The following is a 16,917-nucleotide window of genomic DNA, read 5'->3' as shown; positions in this document are numbered from 1 at the left end:
AATTTAGACAGTAAAAAGAGTTCTCAATCGAATTACAATTTGTGAATTATTTTAACATGAAATTTAGCTAATTTCCGTATATATAGTATATATATATATGTCTCTTTTTGTTGGGTTGAGTGTACAATATCTACCAATGTGAATTATAGACATCGTTTATTAATTGCAGTATATATGTTTAATAATATAGTTTTTCCCCACTGCTAAAATTCTGGCTCAGTAAAAACAAGCACGTCTTTCCATGTATTTTTTCTTATATATAATTAATATAATATTTTCAATTTTTTTTCAATATGTACCTTCACGTATGTTGGTTTGATTTTTACAATTTGAACATAATTAAACATCAGAGATGAACATTAATTTAAAATAGTATTCATTATGATAAAAGCGAATCGTAATGTTGAGAAAACCGACAGGATTGTATGTGGTCGCCAAATGTATGAAGCTTTCAACTAACATTTTATATATAGACTATGCTCTGCACGATATGACAGACTTTACTCCTTTAGTATAGAGCCTAAACATATATCAGGAATATATAACGTACCAGAAAGTTCAAGATTATCTTAAAATCGCAGTCATCCGAATGCGATCTTTAGTTATTTGAGCTAAATATTACATAAACTTTGTATCGATGCTGCCGCAGCAAGCAGTAGAAGTCGATTCAACGATTTACACTGACCTTAATTATTTCTATAATGCCTAATTAACTAATACATCATTCTGTTTATAATGTAAAGCATATACATATATTCGTTATATATATATGTATAATTTTCTCTGTTCGTACATATTTCAAACCTAACAGCCAGTTTATGCAAAAATATTTTTGATGCTCTTCTTGTATTTATTATTGGGTGTTCTTTTGTATATTCTTCAATTATTTCATTTATTCATATTACGCTTGAGTTTCTATTTAATGACTAATGTATTGTTTTTTTTTTTTTTTTTTTTTTTTTTTTTTTCATGTATCATTATTGTTTTTGTAATTTGTTTTTCTAAGTGCATTTCGGTAAAATCGGAGATCGCAGTATCTTGGGTTCAACATAATTTAATGGACGAGTCTCAATGCTATTTGCTGGCTTAGTATTACTCATTAGTTTTCTTGAACAGCATTATACAGATTATCAACATTATAACCAAATGACTCCAGCTCGATATTCTCATGTTCTGCAATTACACGGCCCTCGTTGTCGTCATCATCGTCGTCGCCCACTTGCCCCTCCTCATCGCTCGAGGGATAGAGCTGAAGCGCCCGAAGCTGCATTTGCACAAAATGTTAATGTTCCATGAGGGCCGCTAGTCACAGAATAAACAAAAACTTTAAAATAAACATTTGGAATAAAGAAAGGTCTAAACTTACGCGATGGAGTTCGGCCGGTCTTATTCTCATTGGGCGTGAAATTCAGAAAGTCCCATATCAAAATGGTATCATCGTGTGAGCTGCTGACAATTTGAAACTCATCGAATTGAAGGCGAAAAACTCTACCAGTATGTTCCTAAATACAATCGACATTAAATCAGTTATGTATATCAGTTGCGACAGTATAGAAAGGTATTTACCACGAGGGTGTTGAGGCACAAAGTATTGGAGGCGGCGCGTGGATCCAGCGCTGCAACCAAATCCCAGACCTTAATTTTACCGTCGTAGGCACCACTGACAATGCGCTTCGTATCGAAGCGGATGCAGCGCACTAACTCTTCGTGACCTTCCAGCACGCGAAGACAAGCTCCGCACTCAATATCCCACAGCCTGTCGAAATGAATATTCCGAATATAAGTACAAACTATTTAATAATTAACTACAGCTAGTTCATGTTACCTAATTGAATTGTCGGAGCTGCCGCTGACTACTAGCCGATCCCTGTATTGCAGGCAAGCGATGCCACGCTTGTGGCCATTCAGTGTACGCACGAATTCACAGCTCGATGTCGACCACACTTTGATAGTGCGATCCCCACTGGCGGACACAATATACTTCTCGTCAAAGTCCACTACATTTACGGCGGCACGATGGCCGACTAGGACGCGACGCAGCGTGATCTCGCTGGGCGATGTCATGTCCCAGACCGCAATTGAGCGATCTTTGGAACATGTGACCATCATACCATTGTTAAAACGCAAATGTAGCACCGCCTCACAGTGATGAATCAGCGTGTTCACCATATCCCCGGAGTTGACGTCCCATACACGCACCGTGGAATCGCTGGAGCCACTAATGATCACCTTGTCATCATATTGTAAGCACAGAACTGAGCCAGTGTGTCCCATTAGTGTCTGCAGTAATTAGTGATTTAGCGTTAATAGAAGCCTTTTAAAACTCTAATTGAAAATCGCACCTTGACGCACTGCAAATCCGTCCGGTCCCATATCTTAATGGTATTATCCCTTAGGCCGGACACAATCTTTCCATCATCGTACTGCAGGCAATAGACACCCTTTGAGTTCTCAGATCGACAATTGATGCGGCGCAGCATATGCCGTCCTGTCCGCCAGTTATTCTCTATGCTGTCAATATCCTGAAAATAGCATTAGTTAATTAGTTCGCTTCGTCATTTACCTTTTAGTTTGGTACTCACATTCATGATCTTGGGGAATAGTTCCCGATGGAATGAGTGCGGTCTCTGTGTTTGGCCGGGCCGTGGCTTGAACAGATGTTGCATCCAATTGCGACGCTCGGCGAGGCCGCGCCACAGCGAATCCGTGCGCACCTTGCGCTCAATCAACTTCTTCCACAACATGCCCTCGGAGATGACACGAAGCCATTCCTTGCACACCAGCTCAGCAGACTTAAGTGACTCGGCATCCAGATACGATAAAATATTCTCGGCAATGTGATCGAGACCTTTTTCTGTATTAAAGAAAAGACGAAAATATAAATTAGAAAAGGTTATAGCTGATATAAAAGCAATCATAATGTGGAAAGATCCGCGTGTAATACATTCGAGTCCTACATATGTATGGATATCTTAACGAGTTAAAAGGCTTTAGTAGGGAATGCTCGAGTAGGAAACACCCTGAACCATTCAAGCCTATATTCTAATCATTCTGCACTTCTTTTATGCACACATAAATACATATTTTACAAATTGGGAGCGAAGGGGGTGTGGTATCCAAAATCTGTAAATTACGAAATCTTCGTTTTCATCAAATGTATAAACATAGTAGATTCCTTCCGTGATTTCCTGATTTCCCATTTTCAATTTGTTCAGGGTATAAAAAAGGTTGCGAGATAGACGTAGATGTATTTTATATTTTACTGACCCACGCTTAAGAATTCTTGAAAGTTATCTAATCCAGATGATGAATGTTCGCGAATAAGATGTTTGTAAGTGATACGTGCAGCTAATGATAGTCGATGACTCATGAAAACTTGCCGTTTGTTCAGCTTGAGTGAGCACTTCCAAGCAAATCAAAACAGAAGCACTTGAGCAACCAACATATACACATGTACATATTTGTATATTCCGGTGTCAATAAGCAGTGATTAGTTTTAGATCGATGGCATGATTCATTGATGCAACAGTATCCAAAGTTACGCTCAAGAATTGCTCTAGACCCACGTGCCACCTACGAGCACAAGTGGGACGGACGCGCCTAACGGCAAGTTAGCAATGGGAGAGCAGATAAAGAGAATTGACAGCGAGCAATCGTCAGATGTCGCATGAGATTACTGATTGCGAATGAAGGGCAGGCGGAGTGAGCGGATAAAGGAGAGGAGGAATGAGAGGAGGAGGAAGGAGAGGATGAAGGAGAGGAGACCCTGTTGAGTCTGCCGTGAATTGCATACAGTGCTGCATGTTCCAAACACAATTAAGAATGTGGATAACTCGCAAAGCGTCTTGGCAACAGCGACAACGTTGCAAATGCTGAGTTGATGTAGTTCAAGTTGTTATTGTTGCTTCGCCTGCCTAACGGCTCATGTCGCCTGCCTAATAGACAGTGCCACATATACTAAGTCCGGTCTCTCTTTCTCTCACTCTCACGGTTCATTTGTGGATGTATGTGTGTGCCGCCTTCACTGTGCATTGTAAATGAAGGAAACGCTGCTCACTCCCGCTTTCTTTTGCCTTGCTCTGGGCTAGCTGGGTGCTTTAACTATGTCATAAAATGGCAACATGAATCCAGATAATCCCCTAACATGCTTCGCTTGCTAAATGTCTCCAAAAGTTTTTTCCAAAATAAATAACAATACAATATTCAGATTTACCTTATACCCAAACTCAAATATCTTATCATTACGTAATTTCTTAAAGAAACATATTTAGTATTATTATTTTTGCTCAGTTCATCGATTCAAATTCTTAATGTATGACGTTTTGTGTTGTGCAGCTTTTGCTTGTTTTATTTTCATTCTTTTCCGGCAAAGCGCGTTTAATGGAAGCAATGACCTCTCAGTCAACAACATAAGCAGCAGAATCACAAGCAGAGCAGAGGCAGAGGCAGCAACAGAGAGCGTCACCTGCACTTCCCTCCCCCGCTCCGCTACGCATACTCTCTAGCAGTTGCACGGCAACAGCTAGGGACGGGATAGACACGAGAAGAGGAACAGCAGATTCCCTTCGTTCGGTTACCTTCACGTTTCGCAGTTCAACTCTGTTCCTACGCGCTTTTGTATTTGTTTGCTTCTTTTCTTGCCTTTACTTCAGTTGCACTTTTAATCGTTTATCAGTTAGTTGTAATCATCTGATTTTAGCTTAATATAATATAAGTATACTCTCCTAATCATTTTGTATTTTATATGTTAACATATTCTTAATCTTTCATATCTTTCATACTATAACCGAAAAGGCTTAGTCAGTTGTAACTAATTCAAAAGTATTGTTCTCCAGATTCAAGTTAACTGTTTGTAAATATACAAACTGTTTTATTTTACTACATATTAAGAATATAAAGGAGACTATACATCAATTGCTACTTACTTTTTCAGTCTTACTGAAAGTGATAATAAAGGGAATACGGTATTTCTCTTCTTTATAAGTAAATGGGTGTAAAACGCTAAATTTGCCGTATACGTAACGAAAAAATTAATACATTTTCCTAACAGCGCGACGATAGATGAGTGGAATTAGTGTGCATGAACGTAGGAACATGAAAAAGTAAGAGTGCTGCAGCAAAGACTGCTCGACTGGAAGATACTCTGATCCTTCGCAAGCCAAGCAAACTGAAACTTTTAAGGCATGATAATAGAATTAAAAAATCTAGATTTTACGGAAGAAACGAATCAAATTATATCGAATTTGATGCTTCTAGCTTTTATTAATGGACAGCCTAACGGACAGACGTACTGGTCAGATTAAGACTGATATGTTGGGGTATATATGGGGTCTGCCACACTTGTCTACACTGATTCCTGTATACGTGTATTTATATATACATACGTGCACAAGGAGCTATGATTGGTTGAAACAAGAGGTCTGCAAATAGATCAGGCTGTCTCCTAGTCTCTCACTTGCTTCTATTCAATTTACTACTTACTTGGCAGCAGTGTGATAAAGTCGCGCTGAAGCATCGGCTTCAAATAGGCATTGATCTGTCCGTGCTGATAGTGGCACATGCGTGATAGCAGCTGCTCGACAAAGTCCACCTGTCCGGCTTCGCTCCACTGTGTGAAGTACTGAAAGCAAACATCCCGCTCTGTTTGATATGTGGGTGATGAATCTTTCTTGCGCACCGGATCGTACAGCATTGTGGTTGTGAACTATATACGGAGCAAAGGAAAAGAAAAAGAAAACAAAGAAAAAAGTTATCAAGTTGAGTTTCCAGCTTAGGCAATACTTAAAACAAACATGTGTAGCTCTACCCATGTCAGCGGACAGCGATGTCTTTAAGTAACTGGAATGTAGGTAACCCTTGCACTCGGCAATGATATTACCAAATGCCGACTTATGTTAAAGCTGAAGTTGAATTTGAAATTGCGCAATTCTCAGATGATATAACGAAGGCTTTGGCTTTCAATTACCCTATAAGCTGAACTGGAAATCTGGGATATATTGTTTCTTGAACTGCTGACCGCTATTCACGATTACAGATGAGAAGAAGCTCAAGACCTACATGCTCAACAAGAATTGATACAAATTTATTTTTCTTCTGTATTCCCAATTACAAGCTTGTACGTTAGAAGCAATGAAGAGCAGATAAACTTCTCAGCAAAAATAAAAACTTCTGTTTCTCAATTACTCTACTTTGTCTGCCCAACCGTCTTTCAATTTGTAAACTTCTATACTATATACTATATTCTATTTATTTTGTATTTTACTCGTTATAAATAAAATTTTTGTCAGATCATTTATGAATTTTTATAATCTTTTACATCTTAGAGCTACAAGATTACGGAGTGGATACCGGCTCCTAATCTTACCATATTCTCCTTTGTAGTTTAAAATAAAGACAGCAATGAATAAGTTAACTATTCAATATAATTTGCAGATCTATGTAAAAGCCGTTGACTAACACGAAGTTACTAAGCGCTTTTCCGATACCTGTGCATACATACACTTAAACACATTCAAGCGTTTCCTATGATAGCATAAATGCGTGCACTGCGAGGCAATTGCAGATGTATCGCTCTGTAGTTTCAGCTGCTATTTTAGCTTATATTGATTGCTTGGGCAGTGAAAAGGCGTTGATAGAGCTGTTGCACGTCGCCTTAGAATTGAGTCAAGTGTTTTTCATCTTTTCTTACAAATATGCTATTTCATTGAGAAAGTGCAAACTTGAATGAAGGTAATCAAAATGTTGCATCGAAAATTATATTGTTTATATAATAAAGCGGTTTTTAATTTTAGAAAACATATTTAAGCCTCTTGGGGAAAGAAACTGATGAGATATAATATTTACTTATTTGTGAATGATCAGTGCTCATTCCGTCGAAATGTAGTTATTAATACCTTGAGTATAGATAAACTTTGTCTATTCAGGTGTGTATGTGTGTGAATAAACAATTGTTTTCATTTGCTTGACTGCGTGCATGAGATTTGTGACTGTGTGTGTATGTGAGCGTGGCCAACGGCTTTAGTCAATAGCGTATTATATTAGCCATGGTTGTTGGCATTGCTGCGTTTTGTTATTGCCATTTACTTGCGTTCGCATTTAAAGTAAACTTAAAATCACTTACTAGGCTAGTTTGTTTATAAGTTTTGAAGCGTTTGGCCTCCGGCTGCACTTGCTAGTAAAACTAACAATTATTTCTCGACTGACAAAAATAACTATTTGGTTTTTCTTATTTTTCACACTGCTATGTGGGTCAAGAAACCACTCGAATATGTGAATTCACTAAGCCACAGCTGTTGTAGATAACGAAGACTTAACTAGCGGAGGGGAGAAATATTAGAGATGAAACTTACATCTGTTTGGTTAGGATGATAGTCTTAATTTGAAATAAATAAATAAACAATAATTTTAAATATTGACATTGCATCTAATGCTCCTGGCTGCCCCTGAAAAAAAATTAGCTCATGATCCCAACTCATTTAATTCGATAGTCAATTAAAAGTATCGAGATCAAACCTATTCGATCTACCTATTTTATGATAAATCAACACAATACGACGAATTACGCACCCTTATTTATTATTCGTGTTATTTGATGTTCTTACATATAAAATATAAATTATTATTATTTTCTTGATTAAACCAAATTCAAAATCAATCGCTTCTATTGATATCGAAGGATCTAACCTATTAACTATGTCAAACGTCTACAAATAATTCAGCAAAACTCGCAGCATCAAAAGTTCAATGTCTCATTTAATTATTATTATAATTAGTAAAATTAATTAATTAATTAATTAGTAAAATAGTCTGAAATGTTATATAGTATATAACAATATATAGTAATACACTCCCCAAAATTTAATTAAAGGCACTCAGTTTTCATATTTTCTTTCTTTTTATACCCTGAACCCATTGAAAATGGGAAATCAGGGTATAATGGTTTTGTGTAAAAGTATGTAACGGGCAGAAAAAATCATCGCAGACCCCACAAAGTATATATATATTCTTGATCTGGACGGCGAGCTAAGTCGATATAGCCCTGTCCGACCGTCTGTATGAGTGAGTCGATCTCAGAAGATACATACTCGTGTATACCATACGCAGTACGAGTTTGCTTTATTTTTTCGATAAATCATCCGATAACTTTTTTATCGAGAATAAAATGTATTCTGTTTTTTCAGCCTCATTTAAACACTATTAGACCTGGAAACTTCAGATTTAATGTGTATATACATATGAAGAATACAAACATTTTGTGATCAACAGATTTTGGGTTCCACGCCCCTGAGGCCCCAATTTGTAAAAAACGTATCTCAAACACTACATACTACATACATTTGAACATTATAATTACGTTCTGAATGTTTCACTACGATCGTACGTCTAGAAATTAAATTATTCAACAAATAAGTTCTCATTATATTGTGAACACTGCAGCGCAACCAAAGCGCAGTCCCTACTTACTTCGCAGTTGGCAGAGCGAGGGCTTTTTACTTGTTTTTTTTTTTAGTTTTATGCATTTCTTTCTTATCTATTATTTTATTAGTTATATGACATACACAATTTTTGGATATAATTTGTAAACAAAAAGATTTTATTGTAAAAAAAGAAAACAATTTTCAAAAAATAAAAGCGCTAAATTCATTTAAAGTCATTCCGTCTTGAGTCTTGGAAAGAGGTTAGTACAGCATTGGAACTGTGATTTTTGTTATAAAATTTATTAAACATTCGTTTTATACAATGTTTATCAATTTATATTGAAATGGGGAAAAGGAGAGATGCCGACAAACGAAAAAATGGCTAAAGTCCTTGCATACAAGGATGTTGGTTGGTCTAACCGAAAACTTTAACGTAATTGAATTGTTCGCCAACTGCTGTAAATAATGTTGTGAAATGAAAAAATAAAATACAATGAAAACGAGGGAAAGCCGCTATTATACGTTATGTTTGTAGAATTAAACCTTCCGATAACAGAACGCCGTGTTCAGTAATTTTGGCTACTAGAAAACGGCCAATAAGGATGAAACTGAAGTCAAAGCCGGCTTTATCTAACGGCCACAAGGCGACTGGGGTAGATTTTGTGAAGCAACACATGTCCTGGTCGGAAAACTGCAAAAAAAAAATTATATTCTCAGATGCGAAAATATTCAATTCAGATGGCCCTGATGGTTTTAAATATTACTGGCATGACATTCGGCAGGGGATCATTAATGGTGTGGGCTGCATTTAGCTACCACTATCGAACTCCAATATGCAAAGTATCCTGGCGTTTGAATTCTCAAGGCTAAATACATTAATTGGAGAATATTCTTGTGGACTTTTTGGATGAAGAACCGTCTAAGATTTCAATATTCCAACGCTATCTTTTTTTTTTTTTTTTTTTTTTTTTTGAAAATATTTGGTTTTTTTACATTACAATTTTTTTTTTTTACCAAATATATTTAAACAAAAATTGTTTTGTAAATCATATAACGATATAACGAATAGGAATATGCGATAAGAAAGAAAAAAAAACTATTACATTGCATAATTCTAAAAAAAAAAAAAAAAAAAAAAAAAAAAAAAAAAAAAAACGAAAACTGAGTGCTTTTAATTGAATTTCGGGGAATGTATTTAGACATTTTTTTATTTCTTTCTACTTTTTAATGAAGCACTGGCTGGGCATTACGAAAAAAAAATAGCACCAATTGCAAATGCAAAGTTTAAGAAGTTCTCCTCGATAAATTTATCAATGTTTGATATACTTTTTGCTTTTATATAAGAAAACAAGTAATTATTGCACATCAACATAAACAACTCAAACTTTGCAACAACATAAACGACTCAAACTTTGCATTTTCAATTGGTGCTTTTTTCGCACCTGTATGTATATTTCACTAGAAAGCAGAAGTACCTGCAGAAGCTTGAAATTAAATCACTGAAAATTTATCGAGCAACATAAAGTATAAAGGCAAAAATCAACAATTTACTTTTTTTATACCATAATAATAATAATAAATAGCAATTAAATTATAAAAAGAGAACTGGTTTAGCCTTGCATATACATATGTATGTGTGAATTTATCGTTTAGAAAAGCGAAAAAAAAGCTTATGCGCAATTTGGACGCCATCTCACCTTGATGGCAACATTCGGGCTTACTACAACAATAACAAAGATGACTCAAATGTAACTTAATTGTTAAACGCGTAGAGTTTGGGCAAAAATCAACTTTTGACCCAGAAACAGAAACAGCAACAGAAGCCAAGCAAATCAATTTTAAAACTCTCATTGACTGTTTCTTAATGTATGAACGATTAACCTTCATTATTCCGACATCGCATCTCAATGTGTGCGATATATGTATATAATCTGGATTGATGGGATTAAATAAAAAAAAATATATTTATATATATAAATTATTTGTGTACATAAACAAAGCTTGAAAGTATCGAAGGCCAATTAACTGCTAATTACAAATAAAAGCAGGTGAGCTAAAGCGAATAGTTGTCGGGCTCAGAGATACCCTGGTCGTGCCTCTGATTTAATAGCCTTCAATAAAAATTATTGGGCATAAAATAATTCATAAAAAATTATATTTCAGAAAAATACATACTTTTGGATTGGCACTATTAATTGTAAAATTTAAAAACTTGTGCTAGCATTTCCGTAGATTCCGATTGCTCTGTCATACCCATTTGTATCAATATTTAATGGGTACACAAAAAAGTATGAGTAACTGCGAAATGCTTAAGGTTAAGCATAACAGAAGAAATTTTAATATAGTGCACGAGTGCAAAATACATATACATATAGCTGTATACATATGTGTGTATACAAAAATAAAACACAAATACTCATGCACAGAAATTGTATGAATGTGTAAGCATGCATATGCGACACCTTGAACATGATGTATGTATGTATGAATGAATCTATGTATTCATATTGAGAAATACATCTATACAAATGTATACCTAGAGAAAATAAACTAATGATGTACTTACTGCTTGTGCATTGGAGTTAGTCTCGTCCATTATTTTGTCAGTCTCCATTTTTATCATTGTGTTGTTTTCGATGTTCTTCTTCTTATTTTATTTATTTATTTTATTTTTTTGAAAATTTATGTAGCTGCTTTGATACCTGATCTGTAATTCACGCACAAAAGCACTCAGGGATTTTTTCGCAATTGAATCAAACAATATGAGAAAATTTAGCACAGATGTTTTGGGCTATAATTTATAATTCGGCATTATTGGTAAGTTGCAAGAAATTACAAAATTTTATTCGAGGTTGTCCCTCTACAACAACTCTCTTCTCGGGTGGTGACTTTAGCGCTTTCTCGTTTTTACTCACTTAAAATTTTCATTGCTTACTCGTTCGCACCTTATATATGTACATGCATATTCACCACGCCGCGCGTTACTGCCAACAACAAATTCATGTTATTCTCTTTGACAAGTCATTCTTTTCGTTTGCCAGTTGTAGCCTTTTCTGTTCGTTTCTCACACCAAAATATTTTTTAACACAGCGTGCAGTTGCCCGCAAATGCACGTATTTTTGTGTGACACTAATTAACATAAATTTTTGAATATTTTTTACAATTCTTTCACAACTAATGAGCGACGGCACGTAAATGTTGAAGTCGTACCAAATGTTCGCAGTATATTCGGACGAACGACTTTCCGAACTAAATGAGCAAACAAGCTTTGGTTCATTGGCTCCAACTGCTTGACTAGTTCATTCCATCGATATCATATAGTTGTTCATTTCACCCTTTTTTATATGAGAATAATTTTAATGGTTACAGGTTTGGCTTAAATAAAATATACTTATTATAATTAAATAAGGTAAATAGGTAAGAATAAACCTCAAATTCCATATTATTTATAAATGTTCATTCAACAGTGCAATGATACTTTTGGTACTTCTCGATAACAGTGAAATACTACCACTTGACCACTGTGTTCTCTGGTTAGTGGATACACTCTACTGTTTATCGTATGTTGCTCTATTTTGCGCCACGGAACTCAATTTTGCGCATTTACTGATTGATCTGAACGGTCACACTGCATATGATCTAGTTCACTGTAGAACCTTTGAGTTTTATGTTATTTAATTTATATTGATAAACTATTTATATTTAGGCAGAGGGGCACGTCTCCAGATAACCTTGACGCTCAATAAGTATAGCGTTGACGCAAGTAAGTGAGTGTTATTAATTTAGATCATTCCATACATTCACATTTACTCGACTGTAGCGGTCGTCTGATTCTTGACACTTTGCTTCCGAATTGTAAGCCTTTTTTTTTTTTTAAATCGACAGTTATTTCTGTTAATTTTGATTTACAAAATTCTTATGATTTTGTTATATTTTTAATTTTATACCTACTTAGTGGTTCTGCTCGCTCGGTGTTTAATGGCCTGCCAACGCGGTCAGGATGTGGCCAATTTCGTATCCGAGGGAAAAAAGATCATAGGCGTTGCTTTGAATTATATGTAAATGACGTGGATCATGAGTCTACAGTAAATAATATTTGTTTCCCTATGCAGGTGTGCCGTCAAGGCCAAAAATGTCCCAGTACCAACAGTGCCGATCGTTTTTATAAAGCCCACAACATCTTATCTGAAAGAAGGTCGTCCTATTATCGTGAGCGTGCTGATCTTTACACTTTATTAGTTAATTAAATGAATTTGATCTTTTTGTTCTGCTAGTTGCCCAAAGTTTTTACCAAAGTGGCCTATGAGGTGGAGCTAGGCGTTGTGATTGGAACTCGGTGTAAGAATGTATCCAAGGAAAAGGCTATGGGCTATGTGGGTGGATATTGTCTGGCCCTGGATTTAACTGCTCAATGTAATTTAACGGCAGCACGAGCAACAGGTGGCTCCTGGACACTTGGAAAAGGATTCGACACAGCGACTCCAGTTTCACGTTTCATACCCTTAGATGCTGTAGACGATCCGCATGCGTTGCCCCTCTGGCTGAAAGTCAATGGCGAAGTGAAGCAAAAAGGCTGCACCGCAGATTTGGTATTCAAAGTGCCCGACATTATTTCCTATGTATCCAAGTATATGACCTTGGAGCCTAATGATTTGATATTGACGGGAACGCCCCATGGTTCGGAACCCTTCAAGGCCGGGGATCTGATTGAGTGCGGCTTGGCTGATTTGGCCACCATGAAGTTCGACGTGTGTGACGAGCAGAACTTATAAAATCCCAGAGGCTTACATCTGACAAATACTGAATAAAATGTTTGATGTCATTCGCTTTGAAGCATCTGTGGTTTGAACAGATGTTATGGTTTTTTATATGTATTTTGATGATTTTCGAAGTCAGAGATCGAAAAATCTGCGTAAAATAATGAATACGCATGTACACATTTCACTTTCTGTTTTTTTTTACGTCATCGCAGGCAATCAGAAACTTCTTCATAGCTGCACAGTCCTCCGTATTTTTCCACAAAGAAGCCGGGCAATTTTGGTACACTTGTTCCATTATGCAGGCCAACAAAGTAGCTGGATAATAATCACAATTGTCCTTCGCGTGCAGCCACTCGAATTGCTTTGTGCGGGTCATAGCTGTTTTTTGTGAGTTTAATTAAATTATTTCGTTACATTACTTAAAATGCAAATTTACCGTAATCAGCGCAGCTAATCAAGCTCTTGGTAACGAGTTTCGCTAAAGCAGCATCCTTTTTGTAGCGCTGCTCGAGGCTCCTTTGCATAACAGAGAGGTTAACAGTACCGTTGGAGTAGAGGAAGCCATTCTTTTTAAAAACGCACTCTGCCATACACTGCATAAATGAAGCATTAAAGTCGGCAAAAACGCTATTTCATATCCATATAAATAATAAAGGCGTTTTTGCTTACTGCATGCAAGGCCACTTTATCCTGTCTTAAATTTCGCGCCTCGGTATTATTTACGATACGATCGGTCTTACTCAGCAGAGATTGGCGACATGCTCGGCTGTATTGATCGTTTCTGGGTACATTACAACAGCTGCCCAACTAAAAAGAAGTATTAGTATTACACCATATATGTACATATTTCTATGCTAAATAAAACTTACAATCTTTGTATGCTTGGTTGTATCGCAGCTTTTTAATTTATTTGAAGTCCCGTCAATTTTAAAAATTGAAAGCAAAAGCATGAAATAAAATAAAATCCAAAAGCAATTCATGTTTATGCAAAGTTTTAGAAACTTCCGAGCTTAAATAACTTTCAAAAGCTTACCGAGCAACAGCAAATTTAATGTTGCATGTAAAAATACATTTATTTGTATATAAACGAGTGATATAAGCGATTCTAAAATAAACCTCAATTTCTGAGTTTAATTGCTTTGGTCATTGCTTTAGTCGGGTAATTTAAATGAAATGAGACCTATGACAGACATATACATATGCGATTAAATAATAATTCGATTTCCAAACTTGTTCAAATGGAAATATAGAAATGAATTTGTAGCTTATTTCCCACATCTGTGGGAAATTTGCAATTCCAAAAAAAGTGAGTTTGACTGAGATAATAGATTCATTACAAAATAAATTGATATATTATCTTTGATCATGGTTACCGGTAAGCCTTATGATTTTAGATTGTAAAACAACGATATTTTTGTGAATATAATACAAGATAATAATAATATAATTATAATAATTTTTTTGTATATTCTTTGTGCCATTACTTTTAATATTAACCATCAGTTTATTTAAAATAACGGCATTCTGATCAATAACAGTAGTATTGTTCACTGTTAAAAATGTTCAATAAATTTTAGTTAACAGAACACCTAAGAACACGAGTCGGAATCACTACGAAAACGAATTAGTTGAACTCGAACCTAAATTATTTGTAAACAGCAAACAAGTTAACTCTTAATGCACAAATGGAAGCAAATGTATATAAGGGAAATGCAAATACATTTCAGAATCAGCCTTCGTTCAGGGTATTTAACAAGTCAATAGAGCACTCCGACGACTCACTTTTTACCTTTCTAAACGATGTCGATTCCGAGTTGTTGAAGGACGAGCAAGTCTCGCAATCGCAGGTTTTTACATCGTATATCTCTAGATTCACAGCAAAAGATCCACGTACTCAGCAATTGACAAGTTTCGCCATTTATGATCACACAACGAATCGGCTGCCATATGAGTTTCCCAATCCACAGGAGCGATATTCTTCGCTAACTGCCCCACAGCAGGCCGCCTGTGTACGCTTACTCCTTGCCTGGCAGCAAAACTCGGCAGAGAGTGAGGATGACTTTATCGTATGGCGTGTTACGAATGGAAAGCGGGTTAGCGAGCAGCAATTGGTACAAAAGCACATACTTGACTATGTCAATGCGCAGAAAGAACGAATCTACGCGCCAATGAAGCCGCTGGTGCTGCTCTATGGCAAATGGTTCGTGAGGAGAATGCAATATGTGCTCCGCAGGCTACCCAATCGTAGCTACTCAACTCATTCGGGTCTGCCACAGCTGTCACAATGCAAGACTCTTCATGCACAGGTGGCCAGCATGGAAAACATCCATCTGATCTGTCACCGGGGGCAGGTCAGACTGTGGCCAGAGGTGCGGATGCCAGAGCAGGAGCTGAGTAACCTGCGTATGCGGTTGGAGCGCTATGCATATGCAGGATCAGCTGATGAGCCCGCTTCCCATATGGTTGCAGCCGATCTGGAGCAGCAGTTGCAAGAAGCATGCAACGATGTGTATGTTTTGCCCTTAGAATCGTTGCTGTTCCTATTGATACCCGGCGCATATGCTGACTTGCCCACAGAGGTTTTAGTGAGTATTCGTGAGTTGCCAGACAATGGACACAAATGCATTCAATTCGAGGAGCCTATGCCGGCGCGCAGCTGCGGCTGGCACACGAGTAGCCGGCTTCTGACGACTGCCTATGCAGCCTATGGAGCAGCTCAGTGGCTACAACTGCCCGATGATGTGGGCCAAAGAAGAAGGCATACGGTCTTGCAGAACTCAGAGCCGGAACACCGTCGTGCGGATAAAGCTATAATGGAGTATAAGCTCCTGCCAATCGACGAGGAAGCTCCAATGGTGACTGAAGTGAAAGCCAACTGCGCACTAGTCAGCTGGAAGCTACGAGCATCAGAGTCAACAGATAGTTTGTCGATCTTTAGCAGCCTCTCAGTTGCAGCTGTACGCGATGCTGCGGCCAAAGAACCCCTTGGCTGCCACCTCATCAAGCTGGAGAGTAAGCCGGAGTGTGGCTGTGAAATTATGACGAAGTACGAGATGGTCAGCATCTGGCTGCAGCTTCAACTGCTCCAAAGCAACGTGGGACATTGCTCACGCATTTCTTTGCAAGACATGCAGCCGCTGTTAGAGGAGAAGGTAAGGCTGAGTACATTGGCCCAGCAGCTCAACGAGTGGTATCACATAAGCATGCCGGACCTGCTCAGTCAGCTAGCAGAGTTCCTCAAGCTGCTATCTAGCATATCTCCCGGGGAATACCTTCTACGCTATACCAGCAAGTACAAGGATAGGTTTTTGCTCTGTCAGCCCACTGCGGATAACACGTCCATGAGCTTCAAGCTACATGATCTGCTGATGGGCGCCTCCTCACCCAACAACATCGACTTCCTCACACAGAGCAGCACCTATTTGCCCATTACGCCGCTGCTTTGCAGTCGACTCCACGAGCAGCTGCAGCTCCTGCCCTGTGCCTTTCCGGCCAAAGTGAACGCCAAGAGGGGAAGGCCTTGCAAGGCGCCCGAGGTACCGACACCGCTAGTCCAACGCGTACGCATGAATGCACAAAAAAAAAAGAAAACGAATAGCAAAAATTCACGCCAACGCAAAAAGGATGACGCCAAGTTGCAGCAGACGGTAGACAACGAGCTGGAAAAGTTCATGTGCCTTTAAAAAATACGTCAACTACATTGATTTCATTTAGTATTTATTTTTTTTGGTTTACAAGTC

The 16,917-nt window shown here is 37.4% G+C and overlaps 4 protein-coding genes across 7 annotated transcripts in view; 2 read left to right on the top strand and 2 right to left on the bottom strand.

Moving 5' to 3' along the window:
• Ice2 (interactor of little elongation complex ELL subunit 2) overlaps positions 1–16,875 on the top strand; it is a 131,637-nt gene extending 114,762 nt beyond the window's left edge. The window contains exon 2 of the mRNA XM_089265603.1: positions 14,842–16,875. Within this exon, the coding sequence (XP_089121729.1) occupies positions 14,863–16,860 (1,998 nt within the window). The 5' untranslated portion in view covers positions 14,842–14,862 and the 3' untranslated portion in view covers positions 16,861–16,875. The remainder of the gene's footprint in view (positions 1–14,841) is intronic.
• Positions 935–11,677, bottom strand: slmb (beta-transducin repeat containing E3 ubiquitin protein ligase slmb). Of its 2 annotated transcripts, none has more exons than XM_089260785.1 (8): positions 10,984–11,677; positions 5,482–5,704; positions 2,583–2,854; positions 2,343–2,522; positions 1,826–2,280; positions 1,567–1,756; positions 1,367–1,502; positions 935–1,302 (listed from the first exon to the last, which is right to left on the bottom strand). In XM_089260785.1, the coding sequence occupies exons 1-8, from the start codon at positions 11,038–11,040 to the stop codon at positions 1,283–1,285; spliced, it is 1,533 nt and encodes a 510-aa protein (XP_089116911.1). In that variant the 5' UTR covers positions 11,041–11,677; the 3' UTR covers positions 935–1,282. The 2 variants fall into 2 exon arrangements, with proteins under 2 accessions (XP_089116911.1, XP_089116913.1); XM_089260787.1 differs by lacking the exon at positions 10,984–11,677 and adding an exon at positions 5,793–5,825.
• On the top strand, positions 12,021–13,239 carry LOC115564960 (oxaloacetate tautomerase FAHD1, mitochondrial). Of its 3 annotated transcripts, none has more exons than XM_030389854.2 (4): positions 12,021–12,180; positions 12,373–12,475; positions 12,530–12,626; positions 12,692–13,239. In XM_030389854.2, coding segments are annotated over exons 1-4 (699 nt in total). In that variant the 5' UTR covers positions 12,021–12,179; the 3' UTR covers positions 13,190–13,239. The 3 variants fall into 3 exon arrangements, with proteins under 3 accessions (XP_030245714.1, XP_089121650.1, XP_030245715.1); XM_089265524.1 differs by having other exon boundaries at positions 12,032–12,184; XM_030389855.2 differs by lacking the exon at positions 12,021–12,180 and having other exon boundaries at positions 12,379–12,475.
• Obp93a (Odorant-binding protein 93a) lies at positions 12,350–14,215 on the bottom strand. Its single transcript, XM_030389856.2, has 4 exons — positions 14,047–14,215; positions 13,847–13,984; positions 13,614–13,770; positions 12,350–13,555 (listed from the first exon to the last, which is right to left on the bottom strand). The coding sequence occupies exons 1-4, from the start codon at positions 14,155–14,157 to the stop codon at positions 13,359–13,361; spliced, it is 603 nt and encodes a 200-aa protein (XP_030245716.2). The 5' UTR covers positions 14,158–14,215; the 3' UTR covers positions 12,350–13,358.
• Positions 16,876–16,917: the final 42 nt, after the last annotated feature.

The sequence above is a fragment of the Drosophila navojoa genome, chromosome 2 (genome assembly GCF_054131105.1).
Source record: "Drosophila navojoa isolate 15081-1374.11 chromosome 2, UAZ_NAV_1.0, whole genome shotgun sequence".
Classification (NCBI taxonomy): domain Eukaryota; kingdom Metazoa; phylum Arthropoda; class Insecta; order Diptera; family Drosophilidae; genus Drosophila; species Drosophila navojoa.
This window is presented reverse-complemented; position numbering and strand designations above follow the sequence as displayed.